The sequence below is a fragment of the Periplaneta americana genome, chromosome 13 (assembly GCF_040183065.1).
Source record: "Periplaneta americana isolate PAMFEO1 chromosome 13, P.americana_PAMFEO1_priV1, whole genome shotgun sequence".
Taxonomy (NCBI): Eukaryota; Metazoa; Arthropoda; class Insecta; order Blattodea; family Blattidae; genus Periplaneta; species Periplaneta americana.
In genome coordinates this window covers 123,062,342-123,079,078 of record NC_091129.1, presented here as the reverse complement: position 1 = coordinate 123,079,078, position 16,737 = coordinate 123,062,342, and the positions used below count along the sequence as shown (strand labels likewise).

General features: G+C 37.8%; 1 protein-coding gene across 3 annotated transcripts in view; it reads left to right on the top strand.

Annotated features, from left to right (window-relative positions):
- LOC138712348 (beta-1,4-N-acetylgalactosaminyltransferase bre-4-like) overlaps positions 1-16,737 on the top strand; it is a 233,941-nt gene that overhangs the window by 204,717 nt on the left and 12,487 nt on the right. For 2 of the 3 annotated variants that reach the window (XM_069844006.1, XM_069844008.1), the window contains 2 exons: positions 3,751-3,892; positions 11,410-11,918. In XM_069844006.1, coding sequence (XP_069700107.1) covers positions 11,447-11,918 — 472 coding nt within the window. In that variant the 5' untranslated portion in view covers positions 3,751-3,892; positions 11,410-11,446. Of the gene's footprint in view, positions 1-595; positions 1,523-3,750; positions 3,893-11,409; positions 11,919-16,737 lie in introns of those variants that run through there. The other variant, XM_069844007.1, reaches the window with a different exon arrangement.

The following is a 16,737-nucleotide window of genomic DNA, read 5'->3' as shown; positions in this document are numbered from 1 at the left end:
ATAATTTCTGAACTATTAAAGATATATTTGGGCCCCCAAATAATTTTTTTTTTTTTTTTCAAAATATTTATATTTGGTTGAGATGCTACAGGCATGAGCTCTCTACATACGAAATATTAATATTTTACACCAAATAGGAAAAAAGTTTTAAAAAATACCATCCCCTCCCCTTAAGTGCTATGAGATTTATTTTCAATTATCTCTGTGTACATTTACATAATATATAACATTCTCCTGAAGGTAGCTAAAACATGTCGATAGTGCCATGATGAGACGATTTTGACAATCGTTTACAAAACCTCCCTTATTTTTCAGTTTGAAAACTTGGCAACTCTTATCTCGAGGTTTTAATCCAGACACAGTCACGGTAACCATTAGACCTCCGTGGTGTTACAGATTTGTGTCAGAACGCTGTTATCTATCAGTTGGGTCTTTCACTCCCATATCACGATATGGGCGTTAAATTGGTGCTATAAAATATCTTACGGCCGTCTGCTCCATGTCCATCCCTCCCTCTTTCTCTCATACATATTTTTTCATTGCTATTGGCCAGTGCGAACCATCAAGCACTTAGGCGGTCATAAATAATGCATGCCACTATTCATTTGGCAGTGGGTCGGTACTGCCGCTGTGTTTACGGCTCACTCGAGTCCATTGGAGCATGTTAGAGGAGTTTTCCCTTCAGTGACGTGGGAAAAGTGGGTCGTTTGTGTCCTGCAATTGCCTTCGTGGAGGAAAAAAAAATAAATTCACTATCGCATCTGTGACTTGTCTGAACAGGCAGCCGGCGCTTTGTGTGGCTTAGATTGCGTGTGGAATACGGACTGTGCAGTTGCTGATTAGGATTCATCGAACTTCTACGGCGACGTTGAAACCGTGGATCGTGTTTTTTATGCTTTTATTTTCCTTTGTGTGTGTTTCATTCCATAATGTGACGTTGAAGTCCGAATGTTGCTTGTTTTTCCTGTCTCTGTTTCTGGAAAACAAAAGACTCTGTTTTCGATTGCTGTGACAAAAGAACGTGCTGCGCGATGCCCTTTTGTTTAGCGCTTTGAAATGTTGACATTGTTGCATCTTATATGGAAACATTCGATTGTGCTTTCTATGTATTTATTTTTATTATTTTCACGATTGTCCACAGTATAAGGGGATACTGTGGATTGTCTGTCAGTTCGTGATGCAACATTAATAAGCAAAAAAATTCGTACCTTTATTCTGGAAAACGAAGGATTTACAATACCCGATTTGTTACAAACGGGAGTGTTGCGCGATGCGATTTATTCGTTGAGGTGCTGACATTGTTGCGTAATAATTGTATGTGCCCAGTGCGTGTGAAATCGTATAAAATTGAAGAGATTACAATTGAAAACTTGAATGTGTGTTTCATATCCCATCATACATCGCTTCTTAATTTTCATCGCAGTTAAATCCTTAGTATATTACAAAATAAACTCAGAAGCTAAGCAATATATCTTTATTAGTGTGGCATGATACTGAAGATGTGTAATACTAAGCGTTCCATGTAAGTAGAATTACTGTGAATTGTTTATGCACGAGGGTTTGAGCAACTATTTTTATTTTGTGAGAAAGCGGACGCGGGTCGAAATTTTGAAATATGCAAATGGAAGGGCAGGGTAAGTGTAACAGTAGGGATAAAATATCCATAAACGACACAGCGTCGTGCTACTTGAAAGGGCAGGATATTATGTGCAAGTGCTACTGGAAGAACGGTATAAGTGTGATAGGTAGGATAGCGATCAAACATTCATAAACGAAACGTTATGCTACTTGTGTTTATTACGGTAATTGGAATAGCATTACAGCACACCTATCTACCTTAAAAACTCATCGGTCACATCCATTCAGCACGGCTATCGACTCACAACTGAATTATGCCTACGCGTAACATCGCTGTGTGTGTGCGGTAACCATTATCACCGTAGTGATGCGACCACATATTCGTACTGTGGATGCACGGCACGGCTTCCTATTCATAACTGAATTTATGTTGCTCTCTGTGCGACAGAAGGAAACATAACCGTCGTACCACCTTATTTCACATACCGGTAACACTAAAAAAAAGATGGTTCATAGCTCTATTTGTAATTATACCAGCAAAGTTTTGTTCAAATTAAGAATATTACTAATTTTATTGTTCACATCCACAATGACATTTAACATTCAAACAAATCACAATTTCTTTATCAACACTGTCAACTTCATAAAGCATGCACGATGACGCTTTGTCAGAAACAACATTATACTGAAAGTCAGCAGAAACTTGTCTTTGGCCGGCGCGACGGCAGATATTTAATATCAATCAATGCTTCAGCTGATAATTACATCAAATTAATCCACCTACAGTCGGCTCAAATCCGACACCGCTGTAATATCGGCGCGTTTAAACTTATTAATCCTACTACGGTATTATTTCATTGACTTTTACACTTTTAATACGTCATACTACTTTTGACCAATAAAACGGTACGAAAGTATGTGTTTCAACCAATCATGGCAGTTTATCGCTACAACTTTATCATTTTCCTAGCATTTTTTTTTTTTTTGTTTTTATCACTTTCGTAGCATTTGTTTTTTTTTTTTTGCCAACATTTTAAACTGCAAATTTTTTACGGTAGGCCTACTATAAAACATGCTTTGTGATCGTCATTTTTTTTCCCCCACACATATATAGTCGACTGAAAATGGCGGCTCCGTTCAAACGTTTTGAAATAGAATTTTAGTAGATCTAAGTCAATATCTATTTTATTTTTCTTCCGGCCTCCCAACTAACACTCTATATGCATTTCTCAATTGCCCATACGTGCTACAAGCCCTGCCCATCTCAAACGTCTGGATTTATTGCTCCTAATTATGCCAGGTGAAGAATACAATGCGTGCAGTTCTGGGCTGTATTACTTTCTCCATTCTCCTGTGATTTCATCCCTCTTAGTCCCAAATATTTTCCTAAACATCTTATTCTCAAACATTCTTACTTACGGCTTTTAAGGAACCTCTGTTCCTCTCTCAAAGTGAAAGTCCAAGTTTCATAATCACACAGAACAACCTGTAATACAGTGTGATCGAGAAGTCTCTCCGCAGTGCTTGAGTAGCCAAGAATCCACTAGGCAGAGAATTCAAGTGTATTTGATAGAGAATTCAGGTGGCAGCACTGGCCGCTAAGCATATGATGGACTGAGGGTGTGAGGTTGTCAAATTGTAATGAATGGGGGAGTGCCAACTTTCTACAGAGTTGTGGTTCTAGGGCTACTAGAACTAATAGAGCTGCGGAGGGACTTTTCGATCTCACTGTATAACTGTTTTATGAATTCTAACTTTGAGAGCAGACTGGATGACAAAAGCTTCTCAACCGAATAGTAATACGCATTTCCCATATTTATTCTGCGTTTAATTTCCTCCCGAGTGTAATTTATATCTGTTACTGTTGCTCCAAGATATTTGAATTTTTCCACCTCTTCAAAGAATAAATTTCCAATTTGTACATTTTAATTTCGTACTATGTTCTGGTCACGAGACATAATCATGTACTTTGTCTTTTCGGGATTTACTTCCAAACTTATCTCTCTACTTGCTTCAAGTAAGACTCCCGTGTTTTCCCTAATAGAGTGTGGATTTTCTCTTAACATATTCACGTCATCCGCATAGACAAGCAGCTGATGTAGCCTATTGAATTACAAATTTATAAATAGTTTTACGGACCCTGTTACATTGAAGTTAATTTCTTTATTGTAGGATGCAGTATGTGATGGCGAAGAAGTGGTGATGTATTGAAGATAATGAAGTAGTTCTTCACATGTTACTGCCAATCGGAATCTTTGGGCAATCAATTCACATGCTTAGAATTTGCTGCTAAGTGAATAACCAACATATACAGGTAAGTTTATACATACAAGAGAGTATCTGACCTTTCTTCTTCAGTTTCAGGAATTGAGACCATTCTATCTGTTAATACAGTAACAGGGTCTATATTTTGATGACCTCAAAATTTCTAAAAAGAATTATTATGAAGTGCCCTTAAAATTAGCACTTCAGAATCAGTGCACAAACCATACTACTACAGGGACATCATTTTATTTTTACTTCAATTTTTATTGTACTTGAGTTTTAGAATGTACTTCACTCCCACTCCTTCTACTAATGAAGTTCCAACTGTCCTCTACACAGAACCAAGGCCACATATAGTAAACAGAACTGAGTTAGTGAGTATAGTACGTTCCAGAAATATGTTCGCGTTTTCCAGTGACGAAAGAGCTTTCAATATTTAATCATATTTTCGCACAGGTACTGTCGTCCTTTTGCCTACGTCGCATCCCGGTTTCCCCCACCCGCTTCTGCTCGCCCTCTGTAAAGGCTAGTGACTGGGCTGCCTTAGCTTTTTTCTGAAAACATTAATTTCTCTTAGGAATTGGACGTCTACGTAATATTATACAACCGTTTAAAATAACTTAAATAAAAGGGCCTCGTTAAGTAATTAACTGTCACGTGATTTCCCCCCTTTCTACGAGCCTGCGATATAACCACTTGGATGGACAGTAGATAGCATGTCTGAGTAATTTTATTTGTACGGATCGGGCGAAGTGAAGATTGAATTTACAGTACGTAAGGTACTCTTTTATAGAGTAGGTACAGAATTATTTCAACATGAGTTACTAGTACGAAGGACGAAACTGGTAATTGGAATTAGATGCACTAGTCTATAGTGCGATAATATGCACAAAAGAACTGAAACCTGTATCGAAATTAACGGCCACCATTTTGAAAAATGTGTTTAAATATCCATATTACGATTATTTTTTTAATTTAACTTCATTCTCTATATTGTACGCTGATGTGCTGTAGACGGTATAATATACACTGCATAATGAATAGGTTCGCATGGATAACTCAGTTCGTGAGTAAAATCACTTATTGTTAATACAGTACTGTATTTTGATTAAACAAAAACCTAATGAAAATTATCAAACTTAAAATCGCGATATTTCCTAGTTTACGTAAATGGATGAACTACTTTTCTTCCCTCCTATACCAAGTAAAGTGATTTGTTTGTATTTTACGTCAGTATCATCGAACTCCAGTCGTGGAAGGGAGTAGCAAACGGTGTTTCCGGTTCTCAAGCATTAATCCAAAGGTATAGCCAGGCTAATATTAAAAATGTTAGTAAAAATAAAATGATGTCCCTGTACTATAAACCTGTATTTAAATATAAATATAATGATTATTATAAGCAACAGCGTAAATCGATTCCTGAGGTGCGAGAGAAGAACTTAGCATTTTCCCCATACCTTGTGGTGCCATGTGTTTCTGAGTCTGCCTGACGAAGCTTCTTGGCGGCCCATACAATAGGCAGATGTTGAAGTACGGTACACATGAAGTAAGAGTTCGAGTTGATATATTTTACTGACTCCGACTTCTCCCAGAATTACTTCTAACTCCGAACTCCACAATCCAGCCTAAAATAATTAAAAATTGCTAACAAAATTATTTTGTGCGAGATCGTGCGTATTTGCTTGTTTTCCGCACAGAACCAATACGCGGTAAGTGTGAAATACCACATTCAGTGGTACTACGTTTCGCTTTTTCAATCTTTTCCTCGAACATGAAAACGTTAACATACAGCTCTTGTAACGTGTATTACTATATTATATTCTTCTTATTATGTGCTCACAGGCCTATTCAAATCAATCGGCTTCATATTTTGTGTTCTTAGATTTCACTAATTTGACTGAATCCTTTGTTGATATTTTGCTCAAAAACCGATTTCGACCAAAACCTTCCATTTTATGTTTTCAGTCCAAAACCTACTAACTTAGATTTTAATTTAGAAATTGTTGGCAAACTATGAAGTATTCTAGTACTTTAAGTACATATAAAATATCTTTAAGATTAGAATAAACACGCATTTTTCAAAATTGGCTCGCATATTTTAAAGTAAGCAATTTTTCTCCTTTCTGTAAGAGTAACTGAAAGCGAAATAGCAGGTTTTGAAAAGAACGACTCAAATTCTGCTTCCAACTTTCATTAGTAGGGCTCAGATTTTGATAACCTCAGAATTGACCACTTAATCAAAGCATAGCATAATACCAGTCCGTCGATTTATGGCTACAAAACTTGCATCACATTAACTAGAAGTATAATATGCGCAAGGAGTCGGATCAAGGGAATGTAGCAAGCACATATGCGGAAACAAAATTTGATACGTTCTCATATCATAGAAAAAAATAGCGCAGAACCCTTAAAACTGATGAGAAGACAAAGTAAAAAATCATTTGTACTCTGTGTCGGAAGAATAAATTACATATGTTTACACAAAGAAATGGCAGGCAGAATACCACAATCACTCCTTATCTTGTTCGTTTTTTACTCACGCTTGACTTTCTGCGTAACAATAGAATTGTTGGGCTGACGGTAACTGATAAGAGTTACCTTGTTGAACTTTCTGTAAGTGTTCGTGAATATAGAATTCTTTGTTGCCCACTTGCATGTTTGACGTAGAATCGACACCTGGTATGGGTACCGTGCCAGCGGATCGGATGTGACTAATAAAGGTGAGTAAGATTTGAAGCACTTGTAGCTCGGCGTGTAATAGTCGAAGGGGGACGGCAGTGATATCACACGATAGGGCGAGGACGTACGCGTGCTGAGATGGATGACTTATCGGGATCACGAACGTGAGATGAGAGGGGAATGCTGCCGAGCGCGAGATGAAAATTACCACGTTTCGCACCATTCCGATATCGTAACTCAGCAACACGCGTGTGTGACCACCCAAACGATTCGTTACGGACTGATCTACAAAATAAATGTGCAAAAATAGTGAACGAGCAACAGTAAGTGACAATTTGGAAACAAAACCAAACATTTTAACTTCATTTCAGAATATCGAAATATTTAGAAAAAATATAACAGTCCTGTGAGATTTTGGGTGCGAGAAGAAGGAAGGCAAAGTCAAACAAAATGAGGGGCCACTCAGCGATGCCGAGCGAACACAGAGGCGGCAGGAGCGCTACAAAGAGGCAGGTTGATTACTAAAGCAGGCTAATTGATTAGTAAGTTAATGACAACAATTCAGATTTTGCAAACAATCAAAACATAATGGTCGTGTATGTGCGGAGCCATTATTGATAAAATGCGTGTTTACAAGAAAATAATACTCTGAACTGAACTCCCGTTTGCATGGACGTACTCAAAAAGATAAATTATATAAATTTACTTAAAAACCATATGTAAAAGTATTAGAGTCCCTTCAGACGAGGCCACTTTTAGAAGCGCTGCTAACATGCTGCCACTTGTGAATAATGTATTTAAATGGAGGCCTTCAGACACAGCCACGACTACAAAATCAGTCGCGCTGCGGAGCTCTGAGTGGTTGGCTTCGTCTCTGGTAGCGCTTCTCGATGCGGTACATAGAACTAAATGGTATGTTTCGGGCTATTCCATCCCAAATCGACCGAAATATAGAGAAAATTGACCTTGCAATTTTTAAATACAATGAAACTTTTTCTGTCCGTTGACAACTGTGATACAATGCTTTGTGCAAAGTTTGAGGCATCAGAACTTCATAGTGTTTAAATTAAAAATATTTAAATTTATCGTATTTTCTTAAAATTAGCAACTTTAAACTGTTGTGGCGCCAAAACCCTTTCACCCAGTGATCAAAATCATGGTTTATTTTGATGCTGAGAAATTAAAGATTATATTGACATGTAAATAGTTTTTCTTAATTAAGACGCCTTTGCCCACGAAAAAATATTTTTAAAATATATGGTTAGATTCCTTATTGAAAGTACAAATAAACACTTATTTTTTACTAGTGCACCGTTGATAAGAAAGTATTGAAAATATCAAATAAAAAAAATAAATAGTACGCGCGTGAACTAACCAGCTGACTGTAGGTAGTCGAGACAAGCAAGGCCAGGAGACAAACACGTGATGTGTCGTCTAGCAGTCATGGCTGGGTTAGCTTTATCACAAGTTTCCATAAACACAGGAGTAAAATGACGCCCAATGCTCGCTTATCTTCAGCTCTCGGCCAGTGCGTGGAGTACTGCGCCGTTCAAGTCTAGGCGTGTGAAAATAATTTATTTAATACCCTCGAAACTTATTGCCGAGCCACTAAGCAAACAATGCCGAATCACTCTCAATAATGCAAGGTTTTTTCTCAATATTTTTTTACATTTTTACAAATGGGCAAAAAACCTAAAAGTAAGTAAAATCAGATTATCTGTCTCTCTGTGTACAATAAAAATAAGTATTACTTCTTATCATAACCTACTAAATGTCAGCTTCAAAATGAGCTCTCGGTCAATGTTCTGCAGTAAATGGTTCCAGAGTTCTGAGCGCTGAAAGAGGCTTGTTTTTATAAAATACGCAAAATTTGTCGCTCAATAGTACGAAAACCGTTTGACTTTCGATAGTATATTTTTGAAAATGCACTCCCTTCAGCACCTTGTATAAATAAGGAAGAAATTATAGTATTAAAAAAAGCGAGGTTTTTTACTGATCGATTTCATATGGAATAGCCCGTTTCAGACTGTCCGAAGACAGGTTTGAACTCATAAGTGACGCCAATAAGGCATCACTCATGAGGCAACTAAGCCAGGAGATAATGGGTTAGGGTAGCCAGTTCCTTTCCCCTCCATTGCATACATCACTGACTAGTAAAATATTACTCTAATCAGACTTCAGATGCGTAGCCTACAAACAATTCTTCCTCTGACATATCAAGCATCGTAATGTCTGATTGTAATAATATAGGAAAATTGTATTACACTGCTTATTGTATTTATATAACCTTCAGGTATTAATTACTGTTTTTAAAATGTATCACGAGAATACTGCCATTCTTACTCTTAAATACGAATCGTTTTAAATAATAGTCCCGTTTCTTTTGGTATACGACGAACTGGAACATAAATTTATTACAGATGAAGTTAACAGGATGTTTATTTTCACTTGTAGTGTAATTAAGTTGAAGGCCGTGTACAGCTGTGCACGAATAAATGTCATATTCGACATAATCTAAAACTAATGTTACATACAAATAAAAAATGTTGCATATCCTTTGTTGTGTCATGTGTATGGTTACTTAGTTGAATCTGACTTGTTTTAAATATAACCATCATAGAGTGGACTGAGGTATAAAAGAAGAATAACACGACAAGTTCGAATTGCCCCCAAAGAGTATAAATAAAGCGCGAAAAATGTCTGCCTTTGTTCGGAGATAAACATTCTAGGTAAGAAATTCCATGAAATGTCGTGTTGGGATTGTAGTAGTTCCTTGATTTTCCCTATACCCAGTCCTATAAGATGCTTGCTCTATGCCACAGGAAGTCAGTGCATTTGTTAAAAAGTAGGATAAATGATGAAGTCTCAAAGACTGCTTGACTTAAGGTATGCATAGACCCTTTTGAATAAAAATCTTCAATTGTTGAGCAATCTTTTTCAAGCTTTAAGGGTGCTTGCATAGACATTTCGCTAGCCCACGCTACGAGTGTGCTAAACTAGCCCCGGCAATCGACTGATTACTTGTACAGGATTCATATCATATCATGTCGCTAACACTGGTTTATGAATACAAAAAACGTTAGTTCGCTAATCATCCACTGGAAGCCCGTGCTAAGAATGTCTATGAATATGGCCCTTACTGATTCATTGGTGGACCAAGTGTTCTCTGGGAGAAAATTAAAAATATATATATTTGGGGAGCGACACAAAAATTATTTTACAAAATAAATTTACTTTTTTTTTTTAATTCTAACTTCGTAATGAATTATTTTAAACTGATTTTCTTTGATTCAGAACATTTCTAAATATGTGTTGAATGTTTGGAATTTCAGAAAGTTATATAATATACATTTTGAAATGTGAATTTTCTTTTTTTCTTTTAGTGAGGGTAAATTTTTTTCACAAAATTTTTGGTTATGCAGCTTTCTAAATTTTCTTTGATTCAGAACACAGAGTATTTAATTTCCTTTAATTTGATATATGACACAGTCATTTAAGATGCTGTTTGATGGGTGTTATTACTTTTGGAAATTAAACAAATGCATGAAAATCAATAAATGAGAAAACGAGAAACAAACTTTGAATAAATAAAGAACATTGCTATCTAGTGAAAGAAATAGTAACTTTATGTTGTTGTTGTTTTCTAATGCCAGGCGTTTGACAATAAAGTCATTTGACCTCTTGCACTCCAATATTTTTCAAAGATATTATCATGACCAGCCAAAGAAGCACAGATTTTGAGGTGTTCCGAATCCATTTCTTGGTTTGAGTTGCACAATGGACAGTTAGGGGACTGATATATTCCAATTCTATGCAGGTGTTTGGCCAAACAATCATGGCCTGTTACCAATCTAAATGCAGCTACAGACGATTTTCGTGGTAAATCGGGAATTAACTGTGGATTTTGATGCAGAGAGTTCCATTTTTTCCCTTGGGATTGTGTTATCAAATTTTGTTTGTTGAAGTCTAAGTATGTAGATTTAATAAATCTTTTCACAGAGTAATACATAGATTTAGTTACAGGTCTGTAAGTAGCAGTGCTGCCCTTCTTTGCTAAAGCATCCGCATTCTCGTTTCCCAGGATTCCACAATGGGATGGTATCCATTGGAATACAATTATTTTATTGAGTGATATTAATTGAGAGAGCATTTTAGTTATTTCTGCAGTTTGAGATGAAAGTGTGTGTTTAGAGACTATTGATAGAATAGCTGCTTTGGAGTCTGACAATATAACTGCATTTTTAACTTTATAATATCAGAAAAATTTCTTCCAAACAAATAGCGCCAAATTTAACGTATTTGTCACAGAAAAAACCTGAAAATGACATTCGTGCATTTGCAGGTAGTAACTTCCGGTTGAAGGAATGACTGCTTCCAGTTAGAAAAATGCTGATGGCTGTGTTCAGCCGGGACAGCACAAATTCAGCTATTCATTTTTTGCTGAGTTACAGCAGTTATGAGTTGCTGAACGACCAGATTGCAAAATGTTCGCTGTGTTTATAAAGAAACACACCATTATTCCATCTACTCTGGAATATAAGACACCATTGGTTGTTGCCTACCTCCTCCACTTTCGCTGGCTTGCAGCAGACTTGCAGCGAAAAAAATTTTGCTATGAAAAATAGCGGTACTATTTCAATGCTGTTGGTCAGCAAGGCATTCAATGCTGTTGCTATTTCAGTGCTACCTCAGTGCTGTCCCGGCTGAACGCAGTCAATAATGAACAATTGAAGCAAGATATATATAAACTATATATATTTGTAAAGTAGAGATAACAAGGAATCAGAAAATATGAAAATTTAAAAAGTTTGACTTATGTGGTCTCAGTAATATAATAGAGTAAAGTTTAGAAGTGTAATACTAAGAATAGTGGCTTTTATGTTTCAGTGCAGTGATGCAGCTGTGCATGGACAGATGAAGTGCCATGCGTTGCCGATGCCTGTCCGCATGGAGCAGGTCTACTCAGCATGTTGGTCGGCAACTGTGCCTCCGCGTGCGCTCCCACCTGTACAAGGTGGTGATGGTACTGGCTGCTCTCATCGCCTTGCAGTATGCTTTTAACACTATCTTCGAAGCACGACAACTTGAACCTCTCTTCACAGTCAACTTCACACAGTCTCGAAGTCACAGTCACTGGGGTCTGTCATCACACTCACGAGGCCTTCTATTCCCAGCTCACAACTCATCTGTCAATGGAAGCATGGACAAGACTGTATCTCCCAGCGAGAACATCTCCACTGAAGTCAAAAACTCATCACTCCCACCCACGCAAGAGAATGCCTCTACCATCATACTCAACGTTTCCTTGTCTTCAGATGCCAACCCAACAACTGTATCCAGTTTGAGCGTTCCTGTGACCGGGAAGTCCCTCTGCCCACCCATCCCTCCAAATCTAAGTAAGTAATGCATTTATTCTTACTCTGTCTTCAATCACTCTTGAAGGGACTGGAAGGTAGGATATATTAGGTTGATATGTTCGTAGTGCTTTTGTTCGTCATTATAACACTGTGTTGTTAGGAGATAGTTTGTCATTTGTTATTTGGGGTGTTGTGGTATTTGTGAGCTAAAGGAGATGGAATGTCAAGTGGAAAAAAGAAGAATACTTCCGACATATTCTTCTTTTTTGGGTTTAATAGAGGAGCAAAGGTAGCGGAGGCATCTCGAAACATTTGTGCTGTGTATGGGGGGAATACCATCAAAGAAAGTACTGCAAGAAAATGGTTCTGTCATTTCAACACAACATTCGATACAAAAGTTAGAGTCCATCTACAGAAAATGATGTTATGCGTCTGGTGAGATAAGGAATTGCTTCCCAGAAATGTAACCATATTTATTGCCAACAACTCAGATGTCTCACGGCTGCAATTGAAGAAGAAAAACGACTGAGAAGACTGCATCAAATGCTGCTACAACACCAAAATACATATCCGCACATGACGAAAGCAACTATCCAGGAGCTTGGTTGGGAAGTAATTCCACATCTCCCATATTATCCCGATCTTGCACCCTCAGATTTCCACCGTTTTCATTCTCTCTCGAACAATCTTCAGGGGAACTCCTTTGATAAAGAAGATGTTTTACAAACTTGGCTTTACAACTTCTGTAACTCTAAACCAACAGGTTTCTTCTCACGCAGAATTGAAAACTACTTCAACGTTGGCAGAGAGTCATAGATAATGTAGAAGAATATATTATTGATTACTTTCTGTATTCTCTTCATCTCAAATAAAAATTTTCGCAACAGCGAAAAAACGCTGCAAACTTTTGCCTTGACCCAATACTTCTGATTTAAGATATATTTTTAAAACCTTTTTATTTTTATATTGGATGTCTTTATATGATATGTTTTACAGTAGCGAAGCATGACACAATTTTTGGGTAAGCTAGGGTTCAGAAATAGTGATCTAGGTCGTGCTATACATCGCCAAAAGGTAAATGAAACGCGGAAACGCTCCTGTTTTTAATTAACTAAATTCTAAATTGATCTTGTCCCTTCTTCGAAAATGTTTGGGAAAGCTCAGTTCATCCTGCCTACCTTGACGCTTTGCCACTGATGTTTCATAATATGTTCTTTAGTTATTTTATAACTTACATTGATGATTATGTGCATGGGGATTTAAATATTAATAGTTTTATTTTATTGGTCCTTGCCAATCTTACACAGTTTCTCTCACACCACACTCGTGGCTGACCCAAAACAATAAATCATACATGCATGTCTGTTAGTTATGCAATGTTGTCGCTATTTTTTTAAATAAAGCAATTAATAGTTTTCTCACGCAGGTGTCTTACTAGCTATTACTTCATCAGTCATTAAATTGTTGCAGTACCGGTGCCTCTGAGGAACCACGAGTCCAGCAACGTTGATTTTAGTTGTTTTTAAAATCCCCAAGTCATGGCCACCTGCTTAAATACCTATAAACATTTGCGATAAGATAAGCTGACCTCTCTACTCAGGCTGACGCCATCTAAGTTTAATGAGAAGATCATTAACCTTCTCTTTAGAGGAGCATGCATTGAGGTTATTAACAAGGGAACTGTTAATGATATGACGTCGAAACTTCCCCACAAACTACCCACACTGTTATCTTCAGAGCAGATAAAAAGAAGCGGTTGTCTTTACTGACTGTAAAGTTGGGAAGTAAAAGCTTGAATAAAAGACTATAAAAATTGAGTAGCCTGGTCATGAGTAGACAGTGATTACTAAACTGGAGTAGTGCATTGATGCACGACTTTATCTCGCATGTCATGGAATAAGGAAGTGATTCACAGAGGATGGCTACTCAGCTACTACTCTGTTGAAATACTTATCGTTGTTTCTTACTGTAACATTCATTGTAAGTTTTCACACAATTACATTTAGTATAAACAGTTAATTTCTTATATTTGTGTATCTAGTTTAGAGATGTGTGCGCGATGTTTAAGGGGAGGCGTCGTTATATGCTCATTAATAGTTTCCTTTTAATTTAAACTGTTTCGTACACATAGCCTACATCCTAGCTCTGAAACAGTCTAACAAGGAAAAGCCACTATGAGACGTAATAACGAAAGCCATGGCAAATTTTAAGGCTTGAGTAATAGACCACCAGTATGTCTACATTATAGGCGTAAATTACTTTTTAAAAAGGTATTGCCATCTGGCTTAATGCATGATAGTCAATTGCAGTTCATTTACAAGAAGTCAGCATAGCATAACGGATAAATGAGTGAGACAAGTATACGAGAGGGCTTCATTTCCAATCTCTGTACTTCCACCCCTCTTTTTTCTCTCTTGTGTTATTTTTTGCTGTTCCACAATATTACGAGGCGCATCCAGAAAGTAAGTTTCCCGATTTTTTCCCCTTGAAAGTAAACGTAATTAGCCGTGTCAATTGCGCATGCGTAACAGATCTATGACGTATCAATCATATGCCAGCCGGACAGGTCCCGTCTGGTGCCAGTAGCGTGGCAGCAGTGGTCCGAAATGGAAGCTTTTATTCCTCCCGCCGCCTGCGAGGTTCGGTCGGTGATAAAGTTCTTTAATGCACAAAGCATTGCGCCAATTGAAATTCATCGGCAGCTCTGTCAGGCCTATGGGCCGAACATCATGAGTAAGCAGATGGTGCGTCGCTGGTGTAGACAGTTTTCCATAGGTTGTCAAAGTGTCCATGATGAAGAACGCAGTGGGCGACCGTCCCTCATCAATGATGATTGTGTTGAGCTGGTGCGGCAGTGCATCATGGAGAACCGTCGCTTCACAATTACGGAGCTGAGCAGCCATTTTCCGCAGATATCACGATCCTTGTTGCATGAGATTGTCACTAAGCACCTGCTGTTCAAAAAAGTGTGTGCCAAGTGGGTGCCGAAAAACTGACACCCAAACACAAAATGCAACGTTTAGGAGCAGCACTGACATTTCTGCAACGGTATCACGATGACGGCGACGAGTTCCTCGACAGGATCGTCATGGGCGATGAGACTTGGATTTCGCACTTCACCCTGGAAACCAAGCAGCAGTCAATGCATTGGCGGCATAGTGGATCTCCGGTTAGGACGAAATTCAAACAGACGCTGTCGGTACGGAAAGTGATGTGCACAGTGTTCTGGGACAGGAAGGGCATTCTGCTCATTGACTTCCTTCCAAGAGGTGAAACAGTGAACGCTGACCGTTACTGTGAAACACTGCGAAAATTGCGATGTGCCATTCAAAATAAGAGGCGTGGAATGCTTACTGCAGGTGTTGTGCTCCTCCATGACAATGCTCGTCCACATAAGGCTCGGCGCACAGCAGCTGTTTTGACGGAATTTGGCTGGGAGTTGTTTGATCATCCACCCTACAGTCCTGATCTTGCTCCCAGCGATTTTCACGTTTTCTTGCACCTCAAGAAATTCCTGTCCTCCGGTGAGCGTTTTGGCAATGACGAAGAGCTGAAGACGTCTGTCACATGCTGGTTCCATTCACAGGTGCCAGAGTTCTACGACAGAGGGATACAAAAATTGATCCCATGATACAACAAGTGTCTCAATTCTGATAGTGGCTATGTTGAAAAATAGCTGAAACATTGCTGTACCTGTTGCCAATAAATGTTTTCCTGAAAGTGTGTGTTCTTTTTCTTTTTTAAATAGGGAAACTTACTTTCTGGATGCGCCTCGTAATACTCTTCTGTTGAATTTTGCATATGTTCAAACTACATTTATTACGTGACGTGTATACAGGTAGAAACGAGGAATGTGTTTAAACATATGTAACATTCAATAAAAGAGTGTTATTGGGCATTATAAATTAATGAAGTGAAGGAAAGAAAGAAAGAAAGAAAGAAAGAAAGAAAGAACTACTGCCCTCTCACATACTGATCTACATTGTTATCTGTTAGAACATGCTGATTTGTGGCAAACGAACTGTAACTTATGTACTTAGTCATGAACCTTAATGATGATAACAGTGTTTTAAATATATAATGGCTGACAGCCTACGTCTGTAACATACTGTAGGTGTGTTTGAGCCTGCTCTTCAAACCCTGCAACTTGGTATAGGTTTCATTAAAATAGTGTGCTTCCATACTGTGACATCTTCTGAGAAATGAAGTGAGGAACAGAGAGATATATACTAAGTAGCAAGGGGCTGGTATACACTTTATGGCTGTAAATAACAATGTTGGTTGATTGAGCAATAACAATATGTCAGATGTTTGTAGTAGGCCTACTCACCATCTAGGGCTTTCTTAATTTAAATTAAACATAACAGTGGTTTGGGCACCCTTATGTAGTAATTAGGAAGTGCATCAGAAACACAGACAACCTGTGGACGTGTCTTGATTGACTCTAAGAAGGAGAGAATATGCTTTTAGGATCACCAGTTTTTTTATTATTCTGTTGGGATCTAAATTAATAATGTAGAACTGAGTACAGTAAAGCCAAATTATACAGTGCTCAAAGATTGCCGAGCTATTAACAACAGCGAAAGTTGTAGTCTATCCACTTTAGTTAATATATCTACTTTTCACTTCTGGCAGATAATTTCGGTAGCTCAGAGCTAAATTGTTGGATGGTAATGAAGAAATCGTAAGTTCTTTAACTAAAGAGGCAGCAGCTCACAACTTTCACTGTCAGTAACTCAGTAATCTTTAATCATCATCAGTTAATTTAAGTATTATATAATTTCTCTCTGTTGTACTTTGTTTTACATCTGAAACAGAATCGTTAAAATTGGTGATCACTAGACCTTGGATTTTAGGT